General features: G+C 40.4%; 1 protein-coding gene and 1 non-coding gene across 3 annotated transcripts in view; both read left to right on the top strand.

Annotated features, from left to right (window-relative positions):
- LOC113007639 (SH3 domain-binding protein 4) overlaps window positions 1-17,999 on the top strand; it is a 48,302-nt gene that overhangs the window by 11,111 nt on the left and 19,192 nt on the right. Inside the window, exons 2-4 of one of the 2 annotated variants that reach the window (XM_026144367.2) lie at window positions 12,001-12,222; window positions 12,999-15,355; window positions 15,586-15,724. In XM_026144367.2, coding sequence (XP_026000152.1) covers window positions 12,099-12,222; window positions 12,999-15,355; window positions 15,586-15,594 — 2,490 coding nt within the window. In that variant the 5' untranslated portion in view covers window positions 12,001-12,098 and the 3' untranslated portion in view covers window positions 15,595-15,724. Of the gene's footprint in view, window positions 1-12,000; window positions 12,223-12,998; window positions 15,356-15,585; window positions 15,725-17,999 lie in introns of those variants that run through there. The other variant, XM_026144366.2, reaches the window with a different exon arrangement.
- Window positions 663-764, top strand: LOC113008544 (U6 spliceosomal RNA). Its single transcript, XR_003270036.2, has one exon. It is a non-coding gene; the product is annotated as a U6 spliceosomal RNA (small nuclear RNA).

Here is a 17,999-nt window from a genome sequence, read left to right as displayed (position 1 = left end):
CACAGCTGGGGCAAATTAGACCTGACGAGACAAGGAAACGTAAACTGAACACTCTAAGATAACAACAGACCTTCAAAGTAAAACAGGAAACACATGACAGTCACGCAAAAACAAAACACTGACAACACCGAAACGTAACAGTCATTTACTTTTTTACAACTATACTGAAAGGTACCAATGCAACGGTGACACATAATGGACTAAAAAGTTGTACATGAACAAACATCTGTCCTAGGTGTCCACACCTATCTGGATGTTTTCTCTTGCTTTGGGCCTTCCCATGTCAGCAACTTTTGCCTGTCATTGAGGTGTAAAATGTTAATTGCACAGGTCGCCAATCATTAGAGAAAAAAGTTTTTGTAACAACTGTCCTTTTTTTACTTGTTTCTATTTTCTATTTAGCATTACTCTTTCATTCATTTGACAACTGCATTTGTTTTCATTCAGAGTGAATTTAATCCTGTTTTAATTGTTGATGGTTGGTTGCCTGGACATTTTATCACCTTGTGGCTACTATCTATTGCCACTTGTGAACAATGTCGCACATATTTTTCTTTTTCTTTTTTCTCTTCTTCAGAGAGTATGGAAATTATAACATATCTACAAAGAACTGTACTTGAGTAAAACTGTGTTAAAAATAAGGACAAAAAATAAGGACACATGTTACTTCTGTAGCACGTGTCCTTATTCGTACGATACAGAGAAGATTAGCATGGTCCCTGCGCAAGGATGACACGCAAATTTGTGAAGCGTTCCTCTTTTTTTTTTTTGGGGCAGGGATAGCTCAGTAGGTAGCATGGTGGCCCCATGATGGGAAGGTCGGGGGTCCGAATCCACTGAATGGCTACTCTGAGGTAGAGCAGGGCAATATGACCAAAAATATTTATTACGATATACATTTGAAAATTTGCGACAATGATATAACTGACGATATAATTGACACTAGACAAAATACTTTACAACTCCACAACTTTATTAGTGCAAAAAAACCCATCAATGTATTTTCACTTAAACAAGAAGCTGTTTTTTTTATGTGCATTAAAGTTATATAAAAATGTAACAGTGTAAATTCTTTGCTGACAGTTTAACCAAAAGGCATTTCCAGTGGAAACTGGCCGACATATCCTCAGCATAACCATGTGTAATATCCACAAAACTTAAAAAAAGGTTATACACACACAATACGTTAATATTATGTTGAAGCACAGTACGTATCACTCCACGAGGCTCCTGCCTACGATAGCTGTAATGCTCCGACAATCCATCAAGCGGTGTGGCTTCGTAGCTTAGCAAAGTTGTACTAAAACATTGGACAGATTTTCGAGCGCCGTGTTCCACATAAAATCGTTTCGAGGTCAGTAAACACAACCAGAATTCATATATAAGGCACACGGGATTATAAGGGGCGCTCTACCAAAAATTGTGCTTTGTTGTGTATCTGACGGACGAAAGCTAAACCAGTTCCACACCACTGAAGTTGCAGCATTTTTACAAACCAATTCTGGTTCATCCGTTTCATTCAACGATCCGCTTTCGCCCTTCTCATTCTGATTTGCCGCCATGTGCTTATGTAAACAAAGGCACTGCGCATGCGCATTTTACCCATATTCTATTGCGATATTTCATTTTCCTTTCATTGCCCCAAATTACTCCGGTATTACCGTGAACGGTATGATATAGCCCAGCCCTACTCTGAGGTACCCCTGAGCAAGGTACCGTCCCTACACACTGCTCCCCGGGTGCCTGATTAGTGGCTGCCCACTGCTTAACTGAGTTAATGGGTTAAATGCAGAGAGAGTAATTTCCCCATGGGGATCAATAAAGTATTATTATTATTATTATTTTTTTCCCTTTTCTGTTAAAGAAATGTTTTTAACCACTCACCATTCAACATTCGACTCAATGGACAACGCTTCTTAGCTTCTGTGTTGATTGAGAGCTACACAGTGTTTATTTCAGCTGGAACCAAGATGCCCTTTCTTTTGTCTTGGGATTAATGAGCATCTCCCACTGGTTCTGGTTTTGTATGCTCACTTTTCTGGAGACTTTTCTGGAGAAAATCTCAGAGAAACAAACTCAGCGATTTCTTTGCCTCCTGTTTCGATGAGTCATGGATGCCTTCAAATGCCAGCATAAATGGGCTATAGTGATGTCATGAGTATCTTGAGACACAACCAATGCAATCGCCACAAATTAGGGTTGAGTTGTTGTTTGACTCTCTGCTTTTTATTGTTGTGTGTGTATGATGTCCCATGGTGGCAAACACTGGTGTTAACTCCATACCAGAGCATCCCATGTCCTCCACTATATTTATCGCTTTTCAGCCCCCCCCCCCCCCCTTTTTTTTTTGCAATTGTTTTCCAGTACCTAGTTTGAATATTTTTAAGGTGTAGTTGTGACAGCGAAGCATGACTCTCCAAATGCACAGAAACAGGTCTCCCTGACAGTTGTGTATACCCTGCGCCAGAGCTCTGCCTCGCTGCGGGACATGAAATACCGGAACTTTGTTTCCGCACACTCAAGGCCTCGGCAGTGTTGACTCAGTATGAGAGTGTTTGTGTTCTTGCATCTCTCGCAGGGCTGCTGCCTGCAAACACAGCAGCTGGGTTTCTCTCATTATCTCATGAATTCACAAGTTAATTCAAGGTCTGAGAGCTTGTTTAACAGCCAGCGCTCGTCAGCTGCCTCATCCTCCCTTGCTGGAGACACACTCAGATGGCTGTGCGTGTTAGTGGGTTTAAATGTGACGCAATGGTGGAGTCACTGTTGTTTCTGTTCAGTCCGTCTTTAGTCAGAAAGTAACTTATACAAGAATGTTTTGTTAACATTTCGAAATAAGAAAAAGCTTTGTGTTAGGAAAACCATAATATGATGCCCTTTTTTCTGCCATCTTCTTTGTTGGTGTGTCCTGAGGATCTATGATTGCAAGTGAGCAGATGCTATCAATGTATTGAAGGCGGCTCTTTGAAGGAAATGCAACAGGCAGGGAGAGTAAGCAGAGATCTGGCCGCCTCTCATCACAAAGGCATTTCCTCCTCAGCCACTTCCTGCTAAGGAGCAGTCGCCCTTAAAATCACAGCAGAGGCCCAGGCTACGCTGACGGTCAATATGAGGCCTGTCATTTGGTCATCGGGCTCCTTTTATTGCTGTGAGGAAAACATCTTTAACCTTGTACAGTAGGTGGTTTTATAGCCCAAAGCATCATTAGTGGCTATCCACTGCAGTCCTGTTCTTTACAAATGGTGTACTCTCCTTTTTAAAGTAACAGCATAAAAGGAAAAAAAATAATGAGCAAGCAGGAAGGCAGGGTCTGTTTCAAGCCACAATCTGTGATCCAAGTATATTCAAAATGCTAAATCCAATCTCACTGTTAGTAACAGCAAAACCGGATTTGATTTGTTTTATGAAGCTGGAATTAAAGAGTCACAGAGTAGTACACAATACAGACATTTCACCAGTCCAATGGGACATTTCATCTGTAATATGAATTGATTGGTAACTGTTCAAATCCACCCAAAAACGTGGGGCCAGAAAAATAATTTCCTACGGTTTTGTACTTGAAAAATAAAATAAATGTGTCATTAATGTAAAATCACAATCTGTCATAAGTTTAATTTATTAGCAGGCTTTGTGCCCAAGGCGAAGTCGTGTTTAATTAGCTCACCGTGCACAGGCTGGTGTTGGGATTTTAAAACCCAACACAGAAGATCCTGTTACCAGTGGTACTTGTAAATATGTGCACCCAGACGTTCTGAAATATTCATATTTTGTGACAGTAAACATCAAAGCAATAATCAGCCCTGTCTCTTTAGCCTTGGTTCTGCTTAACATTTAGTGCTAATTAACAAACATCAGCCTACTTAAGGTTGAGTCCACTCATAAAGTCACTCACGCACTTGTTGTCATGGTTTTGAAGCAGATATGTTGTTGCTAGTGAACGTGAAGGTGCCTTTGGAACCAACTTATATGTTTCCAAGTAAAACAGGCAGTGTTGGAGTTGATATTAGTTAATGTACCTGTCCTCTTATCCAGTGGTTGATTCGTCTGTTATCATTAACACTTGCTGCATTTCTTTGTCATTTCTGACAGCTCTACTAATCTAGGAAACTAATTTAAAATTACACATGCATAATTAGCATACTGGCATGGTCATTTATAAAGGCAAACTGTACAGGATTGAAATTAGTTTATGTTGCAGTACAGACGCTTGCTTAACAGCATATGATAACTCCACCCCAACTGCTGTGCAGGAAATGGATGCTGACACTAAAAAAGTTGTTGTGTTGTTTTTTTTTTATAGGTTTAATAACATTTCTGTATGCTACAAATGTCATATGGACATTAAAGTTAGAGAGTCTGGGAAAAACAAAACATTTCATAACTAAGAGTCACAGGGAGAGCACATTATTTCTAAACTGTGGGTTTTATCTATAATGAAGATGCCCACTGTGCCTTATAAGCTGTTCAAAGGCTCTTTGTGATTTCCCTGTGAATCTGTAATAAAAACCAGTTGGCACCAGCATTTTCCTGAGGGACATCCACCCTACAGGAAGTGAACGGCTGAATAAAAGGAGTGGCACGGTTGACAGCTTTGCAGAGCACTTCCTCTGCAGGGACCGTGAAGGAAAGGCTGAGTGACTTGACTTTTTCTTCAAGCTGAGATGTTCTCCCACGGCCGCTGCAGTGAACTGAAGTGTGGAAATCGGCTTAAGGCGCCTCAGCAGGGTCAACTATCTGCCGTTCCTGCTGCCTGCCTAAATTGACCACCTCACTGCCCTGACAGGAAATGAGAGCAGAGGTTGGAGAATGACGGATGTGATTATTATTCTATATTCATGGCCTTGGTTTGCATCGGAAGAAATCGTCTCACGCTGCAACGCAGTTAACACTTCCTTCTCCCACTCCCCCTTCTCCCACTCCCCCTTCTCCTCCTCTTAGCCCTCCTTCTGCAGACAGTTTAAAAGACAGAGCAGCAGACAGCCTGAGGGCGGCTGGGCTTTAACTGGGCTGACAGTGGATCAGTACCATTAAACAAGTACGCAGAGAAAGACAGCAAAACAAAAGATATGACCAAATTATCTCTCCTCGCTGCCTGCAGTACAGTCCACTACACCAGAGTTTATTGGACGATTTTGAACCTGTTAAATGGGATGTGTAAATAATTTAGAGTTTATTGCTTGTTGCTCTGTAAAGATGTATTTTAAGGATGTACATTTTAAAGCTAGAAGCTAAACAGTAGTTAAAGGCGACAAGAAGTCTCTTTTTGGACATTTACACTGGGGGAAATAATTAGTTGATCCCTTGCTGAGTTTGTAAGTCTGCTCACTTTCAAAGAAACGAATAGTCTCTTATTTTTATGGTAGCTTCATATGGTAGCTCGGAAATATATTTTGGGTCATTGTCATACTGGAAGGTCCCCCAATGACCTATCTTAAGTGTTCTAGCAGAATGAAGGAGGTTCTTCAACTCCAAACTGGAGTTGCTACTAAAGTTTCATTGTATTCCTGATAAACCTTTCTTTTGGTCATTTGGTCTGTGCAATCACAATTTCTTAAATTCCAAAAAGCTAGAGTTTTTTTTAAACCCTTGCAGGGTCCTTCTGTGTGTGGAGTATGGGTTTTTAGCATGTTTTTTCTCAGGGAGCTCCGGTTTCTTTCACCTTTAAAAACATGGTAAGTTAATGCTGTCTGTCTTGTCCCAGGACACAATCTGAAGTTCATGTCAGGAGTTTAAACTTTTCAGGTAAATGAAAGTTAAAAAAGGTTCCAGAAATTAGAAAATACATTGAAAACTGAATATTCTCACATGTATTTCATAGATGATGTAATACTTGCTGTAACTTTAGACAATAATAGAAAATGTATTTTTAAATGTCAATTAGATGAACAAAGCTGCCAAATTTGTTGAAAGTCAAGAACAGCCTGAGACTGTATACCCCCACCAAGGCTGGAAATAACCTCCACTCTAAGCATGAATTAGTTCCTGGATCCAGATACTCTTGATATTTTCTTGGAAACTGTCTCCCACTTTTTCCTATTTCGGATCTACTAACTCTATTAGCTTGCACTCATGCAGCTTTCTGCTAATATACTGTACATCTTCATCAAGTCTTTATTTGCTCAAGTGTTTCTGTCCACACACTTGGTTTGTGTGCATTACTCTTTTCAGAGAGCCTTATTTAGCTGAACTGCCTCCACAGTCAGGCTTTAGGTCTTTACATAAAATTCTTCACAATCGATGAAAATAAAAGACTGTTACTGTGTGTTCTCTGGTCACTTGTTCTGCATTCATCTGTGTTTGTTCTACTGTGGCTTAGAGGAGAATACCAGCCACAGCTTTCCTTTTTGACACAATCCTCCCAATGAGAAACATGAAATTGTGTGAAACTGTTATGGAAGTCAGTTAAAGCAGTTACACTTTGCAGAAATGTTATTAGAAAAAGTCTGGAGGGAGAGTTTTTGACATGTTGTTAGCAAAGAAGCTGTCTGAGCCTCATTATGGCCTCTCCAAGCGCCTTATTACCAGGCAGCATGTTGTGATTTGCATGAATAGAGTCTTCTTGTTGCGCTTTCTCAGATATACATGCCAGAAGGACCTCGCCCACCATTGTTTTACAGTGTTAAACAGTGCAGGGTGGTCCGGCTGAGGTTTGGATAGCTGCTGCTGCAGACCACCCAAAGTTTACATCTGACCTCACCTCACCCAGGTCTTCCCACTCATTTCAGATGAGATCCAGACAATATGCCATTGAGCAGAACATACTAACATTGGTTTTGAGTTAATAGTGAGAAAACTGTCTTTAGGGCTGGACTAATGTGGATTATAGTGATATTTTTGGATTAAAGCTAATTTTTTTCTTCATGAACCTGTTTGTGCAGCGGTTTATATTCAGAAAGGAGCTTTAAGGATGGCTGGAAATCCAATAGGACATTAGATAAAACAATAAATGGGGACACAAGTTAAAAAAATAATCAAATTAATGGTCAAAAACATGAAGCTGTACTAAAAGAGTGGATTTAAAATATGTATAAAGCTGTCACTACACTCTACTCCTCTCAGAGCCTCATCAGGCTGTTTCAGCAGCTCAGAGCTGCCAAGCAAAAATGTGCCCCACCAGAGGATTTTGGCCTGAACGTTGGAAAACCTAAAAACGGCTCGTGCAGATGACCCAAGGGACCCACTCGCTTCATCCAGCAAAAAACTCAGACATGGACTATATTTTGGCACATGAGCATGCAGTCTTGTGTAAAGTCATAAGAGGCATTCTTATAGCCGATACAATTACAACCAGTGCTACAGCTTTAATATTGGTGTAATGTACATGAGTAATCATCTTAATTAAAATTGCCTCAGAGCTGTTATTTTGGCCACTTGTGGGCAGCAGAAGTGAATTATGATAGCAATATTATATCACCTTTACTGGTGGCAAAAATGCTCATGAATGGGAATCTGATACTCACTTCATTTGGTTACCTCCAATACCAGAGAAAATACTGAAGTGTTTAGCTGGTCTACTGGCAGTTCACCTGAAAAATGTCTTTTAAAAAATTCTGGCCAGCAGAGGCCAAAAATGAATGTGCTAGACCTGCGTAAGGCTCCATTCACACAATTCTAGAGACTGGCTGGCGTGTACCTGGTAGGGTCGTAAGTATTCCTCAACTGCTTGCTGGCAGTTGCCGTGAAATCAGTTGTTAAGTTCCAGTCACACAGCACTAGAAACTAGTCAATCCCCCAGTAACTACCATTCATTAGTGAAAAATGTGTATTCCTCGGTAAATGTTTGTGGGATGTTGCTTGCTGTCACTTGGTGAAGTGGTCACCAGTAGGGCTGCAGCAGTTCGTTGCCAATATCGATGATGTCGACTATGAAAATTAGTCGACGTGAAATTTTACTGGCGACACGTCATATACTATTACCACGTAAATGTATTAGTATATAGTAGTTAATATTTTTTTTTCTGATGATCCTATTGAGTATTGTTAAAAACACATTTGATTATTTTCACATTCATATGTTTCCTAAGTCATTAATTTAATTTGCTGTGAGACGAGACAACAGGGTGATATTCACAGGTGGGCAGACCTGAACATGTGAGGCACTGGAGCCTAGAGCAGGAGGTTTGCCCGCAGGATGAGAGTTATTGAAATGATCGTTGACTAATTGACTAATTGAAGAAAAATTGGCAGATTAGTCAACTACCAAAATAATCTTTAGTTGGAGGCCATTTCTTTAGATGGAAGATATCTCCAAACACTCCATTTCGTGCTGTGCCTCTCTGAATCATGAAGTGAACATGCATGTATAAGCTGCAGTACCAGCAGGGGAGATCATATATTTAAAGCCAAGAAGCTCCTAGCGACCAAAGATAGTATGAAGTACAATCCTTCTATGCTAGTAACGATTAAGCTAGGCGGCTAATATGTATTTATATGTAAATGTGTTAATAATGTCTGTTTAAGCGCTTTCCCTTGATAATTTTCATTTTGGTTTGAAAGAAATATTTCCCTCTGCTGTTACTGAGCTTACTCAGCTTCTGCATGCGTGACTGTGTTATAAATAGGCACAGTGGACTGATGTATCTATTATATGCTTGACCTTAATACTGGTTTGAACAGAGACCGTTCATTAAAAGTTGCACATTTAAAATGTATCTGCTGCACCAGTGAAGTGTCTCTGTTTCTAGTATGTGTCACACTTTTTCGAGTTTCACTTAGGTTAGGTATGTAGCGAGTGTTTGCAAACAAGTCAATATCTTCCATGCAGTCTGCTAGTGACTTAAACAATCTCAGGGAGGGTTTTGGTGCAGCATTTTAATTCTGATTGTGACTCAGCGATGACCAACAGCTTCTAGCAACCACTCACCAACTGGTTGGAGAATGCACATTTTTTCCAGAGACTGCTAGGGAGTTTCCAACCATTGTAAATGAGGCCCAAGCTAACAAAGAATATAACATTTGTGGGCCAGACAACTAAAAGAGGCTAAAAATTCTAGTTAAAAAAAAGAAAAGTTAAAAAATCTATCCTAAATTAACTTACAGTCAGTAGATATGCTTACCTGTATTTGCAGCTCTATATGCACATAATTTCCATGTACAACCTTCCCACAGCAAACTGGCCATATTCTTTGACAAGTAATTTATCTTGTTGAAAACACTAACTAAACAGTCGCCCCACAAGAACGTGTCAGTGTTTAAACTAAAGACAATAAAGTAATTTTTATGACAGTAGTGATAATGGCCTTTGTTGCTAATGTGCCTTAGATTCCATTGCCCAGCCTGTGCTAATACTGAGAACATGGCACACAGATACAGTTTTAAGGGTTATAGCACAAAACAAAACCATACTTAATGTGCTAGAGAGTAATGAAGGTTAATCACGCACACCTTTATGCATTGCTACAGCTATAAAGTGAATCTTTGTCTCCCAGCAGGATAGAGATTAATCATAAGCTGGTATTTGTTGAGCCTGTTAGGACTCAGAAACCCTGCATGTGGTTTTATGGGGATACTATAAAGTAGCTGATGCTGCAGCTTTTATATACCAAATTAATAATTTTGCTTCAGTGAATGGGCTGTTAATGGTTTCCAAAGCATAAGACAGTAATTTCCCCTGATGTTCTAAATGTCAACAGCTGACAGTGGGAAGCTGTAAAGCTGTGACTTCTTGTTTTGGAGCTAAAATCAAACTTTAAAAGCAGAACCTAAAGCAGAACAGCTGTTTGTTTGAACCTCTTCCTATCCCCTTTGTGTCTGAAACAGTCTGTATATCTATGTTTTATGTGAAGCAACAGAATGAACTGAACTTGAATCTTTAAATGCTTCAATGAGTGTGATGTAAAGCAAAGAACATACATGTCCTGATTGAACAAATTTAAACTGGAGCGCTCAAACTTTAGAGTCCCAGTTTAATTAAGCAGTTACACACGTGGTGCACATAAGATTCAAAGAAGCCTGTAAAACTTTGGCTGCAGTGTTTTTGATCTAATGTTTGGTGTACGTGTGTGAGTTAGAAGCACACCAGGGTTGCATGCAGCTGTCTAAGAGGATCTCTTGCTGTTATGTGATGAAATACCCTCAGTCACCTTTTTCATTGCACATTGTATAGGTTTCCATAAACTGTATTTGTTTTCCATTAGAAATTCTGATTTAATTCAGTAGATCAATCAAAATAGTTCAAACTAAGATAACTGTTAACAAAGCAGAGAACAGGAAATTGGCTTTACCAGATTTTATGAAGGTGAATATTAACATCGTATTGATGTTAATGATAGACAAAGTGTGTCTGACATCTGCCAAAGTTAGCTGAAGCCAGAATACTGAAATGGTTCATATATGGTGCTTTTGTACTTGAGCAATCGAAGCACTTTACACAAGCTACACCTAAGTGCTTTCTATTTAACATTGTCACGCAGATGAACACATCAGAGCAAGTTCAGTATCAGGATTCTTTAGCATACAGACAGGAGCAGCCATGGATTGAACCACTAACCTTCAGATTAGTAGATGACCTGCTAAAACTCCTGAGCTACAGCCCAGTGAAAGACTGGATGTTTGCTTGTATAGTGCAGTACAGCTGCAAGTCTTCCTCGGCCTCTTCCTCCTTGCGCTTTATGCCATCTTTGAGCTGACTGTGTTATAAATTATGGATTACAGTGAAATGCCTGGTGTCTCTCAAACTGCTATGTTCCACTGACCCATATCTGCTGTTTGCATTTCTTCACGCTCCTGTTCTTTAAGCCTTGTGTTTATATTGACTGCAGTGGGTTTAAAGTCTAGTCTGATTCCTGGCAAGGACTGCAAGAGCAGACAGAAAGTTATACTAAACGTCGCATGATGCATCTACAAAAAACAAGAAATATTACAATGTGTGGAAATATGTGCCACGTGTAACTCACAAAGAGAAGATAAAAGTCCAATTATTCTATCCTAAAACTATATCAAGAGACATTTCATTCAATATTTGGTATTGCACTAAAGGATGTTGAACACAAGCTATGTTGTATCGTTCACATTTTCCTGTGTGAAAGTATAAACTGCTTCACAGACAGACACACAGTTACTACAGCAACTGAGCTCTTAAAACGTCTTTCTTTTTTGAAGCACCACAGACAAGCTGGAGCATCAAAGGTGAATGAATCAGTTTCTGTTGTTTCCACCTGTATAGAAATGCTGTTTACAGAATAGTTTCAGTTTTAAGATGAAACTATATTTGTAACAATTTTTTAAAGATTTGTGTCTTCAGCAGGAACCAGACAGCCTGGGGCTGAGAAACTAACATTTATTTGTTTTGGTATTTTTGGAGGATTTATTAATAGAAGGAAAAAATACAGACTACTAATCTTAACCTTTATCAGTGTGATAGTAATCACTTTGGAGGAAACACTGATCCTGTGTTATATTTATGTCTTTTAGTTAATTTGAATCCAACAGCTAAGAGTGGACAGCAGTGTGAGTTTGCCTTCTGTTGACCAAAGATGAGGGAATATTTTGTGTTTTAACTTGATCATATCTGGCAGCTGACTTGTCCCCTGAATATAACCCTTCTGCGTTTTAGATTTTAGAAGCTCAAAAACAAGATAATCTCTTTTTTCTTTCGAGTATGTTAATTATTACAGAAATAGTCTTATCACTAAGGAGAAGATTAGTCTGAATAAATAAGATAACATTTATGAAGATTAATTGCTATCATCGCCCAGGCAGCCAAAACTCATGCGTGTGCTTAATTTTGTATTCTACTGATGTTTATTTTCTGGGCTGAATCTGTACATGAATATCCTGAACTCCTGAAGGAGCATCAAAGAGTTTAGGAGACTTTAATCATCCAAATAATTTTGAACATCCACTATAGCTATACACACTGGTGTTTAGTTTGTCTTAAAGAAGACAGAAAACCAAAAACATTCAGATTAAAAGATTAAAAATCTTACTTTGAGAGGACGCATTGGTATATTCTAAATAATAATTAATAACTGCTGACTCAATATATTCTCTGTCTTACAGTGATCATGGGAGGCTGTTGACATCTGATCTCCCCGTTAGCTCAGAGGACGCTAGAGTAGCTCGAAAACACCGCCGGGTGTGCAGTCACTGGTCCAAACATGGCTGCCCATCGAATCAGAGCCACGACGAACAACAACGCTTCCCTGCCTCGCTGCAAATCAGAGGGAACGCTCATCGATCTCACCGAAGGAGTGTCAGAAGCCAGTCTCACCGATGTCAAAGGTCAGCAGGCCTGAAAAGCGTATTGAAATTAATGACACAAGAGTCATTTATTTCTTTTTTTCTGTTTTTCTCTCAGGTTTGAAGTACTTTACTTTAAATAAGCTGATTACAATTTTTCAGAGATAAACTTTGATAAATACTACTTTTAAGTGCTTTTTAGGGTAAATTTTTCAGTATTGTTAAAACTAGGAATAAAGTTTAAATAAACCCCAGACTCAGCAGTGAACTTCTTTAGATGCAGACTCTGTTTTGTAGTTGTGTTTATGGGGATTATAGGTACTATCTTTGATAATTGTAGAGCTCTCTGTAAAATCCTGTGTAAACAACTCCACAAAGAACATTCTAACTCATTCCGCATTGAGCCATCATTCTGCCATACATATTGTTGTTAAGTGTAGGTAAGATACACAGGAACCAAACCCCCCCCCCCCCCCCCCCCCCCAAAGAAAACAACAACAACAAAAAAAAAACAAAATAGGGGCATGAAATAGTGAGAGAGCTTTCCTTCCATGTCTGCACATCTGGTAGTGACACTCCATAGCTGAATATAAATGGCCCAGGTTCTGCATATGTAGACAAAAAATATTTAGTTCTTGAAATAATTTGTAATAAATAAAAATTTGTTAAAGCCCTATTTCTAGAATTTTAGAAGTTAACCCTACTTCTCTATAGAAACACTGAAAAGTTGATGACTAGCACTTGCCTTATATACATAATGATGTATTTCACCACAAAAATATCACACTTTCATGTTTTATTTATTTATTTTTTTCCAGTGCCTTCTCCCAGTGCCTTACGACTGGACACAACTGCCTCCTTTGGCACTGCCAGGGAGGTTGTTGCCATTAAGGACTACTGCCCGTCTAGCTTCACCACCCTGAAGTTCTCTAAAGGAGATCGCCTCTATGTTCTGGACTCGTCAGGAGGAGAGTGGTGGTATGCCCACAATAACAAAGAGATGGGTTACATTCCTGCAGCATATGTGGAGCCCATTAACTACAGAGACTCGTCCTTCAGCGACAGTGGGATGATTGACACTGTGGGAGACTGCAATGAGGAGGCAGCCAAAGAAATGGACCTTCTAGGCGAGTGGGCAGGAGTGATTCTTAAACCAACCACCTTCCAAAATGGAAATCCTTTTGCAACTAACCATACCTCTACAAATCCCTTTCTAAACGGGGGTCCCCAGAGCTCACTTGATCAAAACAGTAATGAAAAATCAGTTGATCTTCTTCTGTTTGATACCGTCACTCCATCGTTGCCCAAGTCCACCAGCAGCACTGTTGACATTAATGGTTTTGGCAGCGGTGTTATCAGTTTGAACCCTGTAAGTCCTGTGGGGGTCGGTCAGGTTATGCGCAGAGACAACCCGTTTTTTAGAAGCAAACGTTCCTACAGTCTGTCGGAGTTATCCATCCTGCAGGCACAGTCCGATGCTCCTCAGGCCTCTGCTAGTTTCTTTGGAGGCCTTAAAGCACCAGCACCAGAGCAGTTTCAGAGCAGGGAGGATTTCCGGACTGCATGGCTTACACACCGCAAGTTGGCCAGGTCCTGCCATGATTTGGATTCCCTTGGCCAGAACCCAGGCTGGGGCCAAACGCAGCCGGTGGAGACTAACATCGTATGTCGACTAGACAGCTCAGGCGGAGCTGTCCAGCTTCCGGAAACCAGCATCAGCATCCATGTACCAGAGGGCCATGTCGCCCCTGGGGATACACAGCAGATCTCAATTAAAGCTCTGCTAGACCCGCCGCTAGAGCTCAACAGTGACCGCTGTACCACTGTCAGCCCTGTGGTGGAGATTAAACTCAGCAACATGGAAACCAAAACCACTGTTACCCTGGAGATGAAAGTGTCTGTTGTGGTAAAAATGGAGAGCAGGCAGACTACTGAAGTCTTGTGTGTACGAAGTGATTGTAAAGAGGGACCTTACACTCCTGTTCCTCAGGCATACATGTATGGAGACACAGTCCAGGTGTGCCTGGATAACCTTGAGCCATGTATGTACGTGTGTGTCGTGGCTCAGGCTCAATCCTTATCTCCAAATTCCACAGTTTGGGAGCATGTGGTTAAGAAGATAACTTTGGGAGTGTATGGTCCCAAACACATCCATCCATCCTTCAAAACAGTGGTGGCTATGTTCGGCCATGATTGTGCGCCAAAGACACTGTTGGTGAGTGAGGTTGGCAAGCAGGCCCAGTCTGCACCACCAGTTGCTCTCCAGCTCTGGGGCAAACACCAGTTTATCCTGTCCCGACCGCAGGACCTTCGTGTAGGAGTTTATTCCAACATGGCCAATTATGAGGTAAAGGCTAGTGAGCAGGCCAGGGTAGTTCGAGGATTCCAAGTTAAGCTAGGCAAAGTCAGCAGGCTTGTCTATGTCATTGCATCACGTGCAGACGATGTGTCGGATTTCACCCTAAGAATCCAGGTCAAAGATGACCAAGATTGTATACTGGCCCAGTTTTGTGTCCAGACACCAACACCGCCACCCAAAGCAGGCCCAAAGACATCAGCGCAACGGCGATTCCTGAAGAAGAAGGAAGTTGGTAAGATTGTCTTGTCTCCTCTTGCCATTGCCACTAAGTATCCTGTTTTTCAGGACAGGAGAATAAACAACCTGAAGTTTGGAAAGTTAATCAAAACTGTCATACGACAAACAAAAAATCAGTACTTGCTTGAATATAGGAAAGGAGATTTTGTAGCTCTGTTAAGTGAGGAGAAGATCAAGCTGAAGGGCCAGTTGTGGACAAAAGAATGGTACATTGGATATTATCAGGGCAGAATGGGACTTGTTCATTGTAAGAATGTGCTAGTGGTCGGCAAAGTTAAGCCAATTTACTTCACTGGGCCTGACCTCACAACCTCATTGTTACTTGAGCAGATACTGAAGCCCTGCAAGTTCCTCACATATATTTACGCCTCTGTAAGAACTATATTGATGGAGAACATTGGCAACTGGCGAGCATTCGCAGATGCACTTGGATATGTCAACCTACCCTTAACGCATTTTTGCCGCGCTGAGCTGGACAGCGAACCAGAGAGGGTTGCATCAGTGTTGGAGAGGCTGAAGGAAGACTGCAACAATGCCGAGAGCAAAGAGAGGAAGTCCTTCCAGAAAGAACTCCTGACAGTAAGTTACTACCTTGGCATCCTCCTCTGTAGCAGTGACATAGCGTTTTCTTTGAGCAACCGATTTGAAGAAATGAAAATTGTTCTTTTCTGTTTTAACTTTTCAGTTTCATTTCGATACATTATGGCCTTCATTGGTCCAATTAGAGGCATTATTTGTTCTTTATCCCCTTGGTTGGACACTTGTTTCTTAAAGCATAATTATCCCTCTGCTGTGTTATCTTCCCACAGCTGCCTTAGGATTTAGGCTGTGGTCCAGTCTACTGATTCTGCTGGGAGTGCAGTCAATAACTGCTGTGTAGGCATCGGGGTCTAATCAGGACCGAGGAGCTATGCAGAGCAGCAGAATACTTTGTCCCCATGAGTATGCTGATCCTACAAATCCAATAGATAGCATAGACTGCACTTGTAATTTTTTTACTTTATGTGCAAATAAATCAAATACCAGGAAAGAAAAAAAAGTGTTGAGAGCTTAATGAAACTGGCTCTTACTCTGGTATGTACACTAAGACATTTCAGGAATGGAAACAATGATACTGAATTAATTAATTCTGTGAGGCTAACGTGTGATTGATGATGAGAAGTAACCCAAACTCTATTTTTTGGTGAAAAATGCATGTTTTTCATTTGTGTCAGTTCCAATTACTATGATTTTGACCAGTGGTTGTGACAACTTGGGAAACAAATCCCGTATTCTTAGGTTATCATTAGGGGTTAGGGTTAGCGATACAGCTCAGCCAGTTAGAAAGAAACACAGGTGCTTGTCAGCTCATAACAAAAACCCTTTTCTTTACGTCTCTTTTTTCAGTTGGGCTTTAAGTAGAATATCAAATGTGGAACGCTTTAGCGAAGTTTAACATTTTTAGGGATTTTACTGGGGCTTTTCTTCTAAAGTGAACAGATGTGTCTGAAGCCTGGTCATTATGCTTATGTATTGTGTTTTTTTCTTTTCAGTGCATTCAGCCTTTTTTTTTTTTCTCGGAGGGGGAAAGGCCAAAATGCTGAGCTGTGCTCACTGTAAATGTGCAAACCAGCTCTGTCTGGCACTCAGTTATACATCTTCTGTCATGGAAATGTGGATTTTCGCCTCAGCGCCTCAGGCTGTCTGGATATCGAGCCTCATCCTTACATGCCTAAACACACTGTTTGTGGAACTGTGCTCCGTAAAATTTGGCATTTTTCATTTTACGACTTACATTTTACATGTCTGTGTGCCCCTGAAATATTACTTTTTAGTGGGCTGTCTTCCCTTTTGACTTGAGGCACTGTTTCTACGCTTTGTTTCTGTATCAGTACATTATCCTCCTGAGAGTTTCTCGGAGGTCACAGACATCTTACAGCTGAAGTAATGCCGAGCAGAAACACTGTAATTTGCACAGGGTTGTAAACACTAGTTAGAAACATTTATAGACAGAGAAACTGCAGTATGGAAAAGAACATAATAAAAGGTGGTGACTGAAAATATGCCCTGCTTGGTAGTTTGAACATAGGCCTGTTTTTATGTTATTCCTGTCTGGATTACACATAAACTACTGGTTACTCTCAGGACAATCAAAGCACGCAATGATCACTCAGATTCAGTATCACGAACGGTTGTTTTACCAGCGTACATATTCTCGTTTGACCGATGTGCAAACACTGCTCCCCCCCCCCACCCCCGAAAGCAGAATCATTTGCGTGATCAAATCTTCCCTCCTCTGGAAATTGAGCTATTTTCTGTGTCGGGGGGACATTCTCCAACGATTCGCCTGTGTGCCATTTGACGTGCCATTTTGAAATCTATTTTTAGACGAAAGAGAACCAAATCAAAAGCACTGTGGCTGCACCAAAGAGCAGTCTTTGTGTTAAAATGTATGATGCTTTTTTAGTGTGCTTTGATTATTAGTAGAGAAAAGGAACATTGTATGTATATATGCACACATCCAGTCCTGCAATACATCTTCCTTCGCAACGATTATGAGATCCAGTTTAAGCTGCACATGTATTACAGAGGCACAAAAGGTATTATGTTATGAGATGATTATGTTATGTGCTTATATTGTAACTTGGCCACTGATGTATGCTGTGTTCCAGAGTCTGTGCTTAAGGTGACATCTTTATAAGCCATGTTTTGGTCCACCAACCGTCCAGAACAAATTTTCTGTAGTTTAGAACAGAAACTGAGCAAATCTTCACACTGGAGAGGCAGAAACAAGACAACAATTTGAGACTTACTTCTGCCATGTGAGTAACTTGCAGATCTTTTATAAACCGTAACAGGAAGGCAGAACAGCAGGGAAGTCTGTCACTCAGACTAATTCCCCATACATCTGCATGATGTTTTATTCAGGAGTAAAATCAGTAGGGCTGTACTGCTGTGCTCATATTCATATAAATCCATCAATTCTTTTCTTACATTTTTTAATTTCCACAACATGTTGGAGTGTTTATTACACTTCAAACCAATTAGCTGGTTTCAATTTAAAATATTATTTCTAATATTACGACAACCGCGGGTATTTTCTGGCGCCACCATCAGGTCAGGGTGTTCTTACACTAACTAACTTAGTGTAGCTAAGTTTTTCGTTGTTGTTGTTTTTTTAACAGTAGTCAGAATACTAAACTAGGATTAAAGTGAATTTTTTTTGGTTTGCTGAGAGTGATTT

Source organism: Astatotilapia calliptera, chromosome 16 (genome assembly GCF_964374335.1).
Source record: "Astatotilapia calliptera chromosome 16, fAstCal68.1, whole genome shotgun sequence".
In the NCBI taxonomy this organism is placed as follows: domain Eukaryota; kingdom Metazoa; phylum Chordata; class Actinopteri; order Cichliformes; family Cichlidae; genus Astatotilapia; species Astatotilapia calliptera.
The sequence above is the reverse complement of the archived record's forward strand: the minus strand, read 5'-3'. Positions and strand labels throughout refer to the sequence as shown.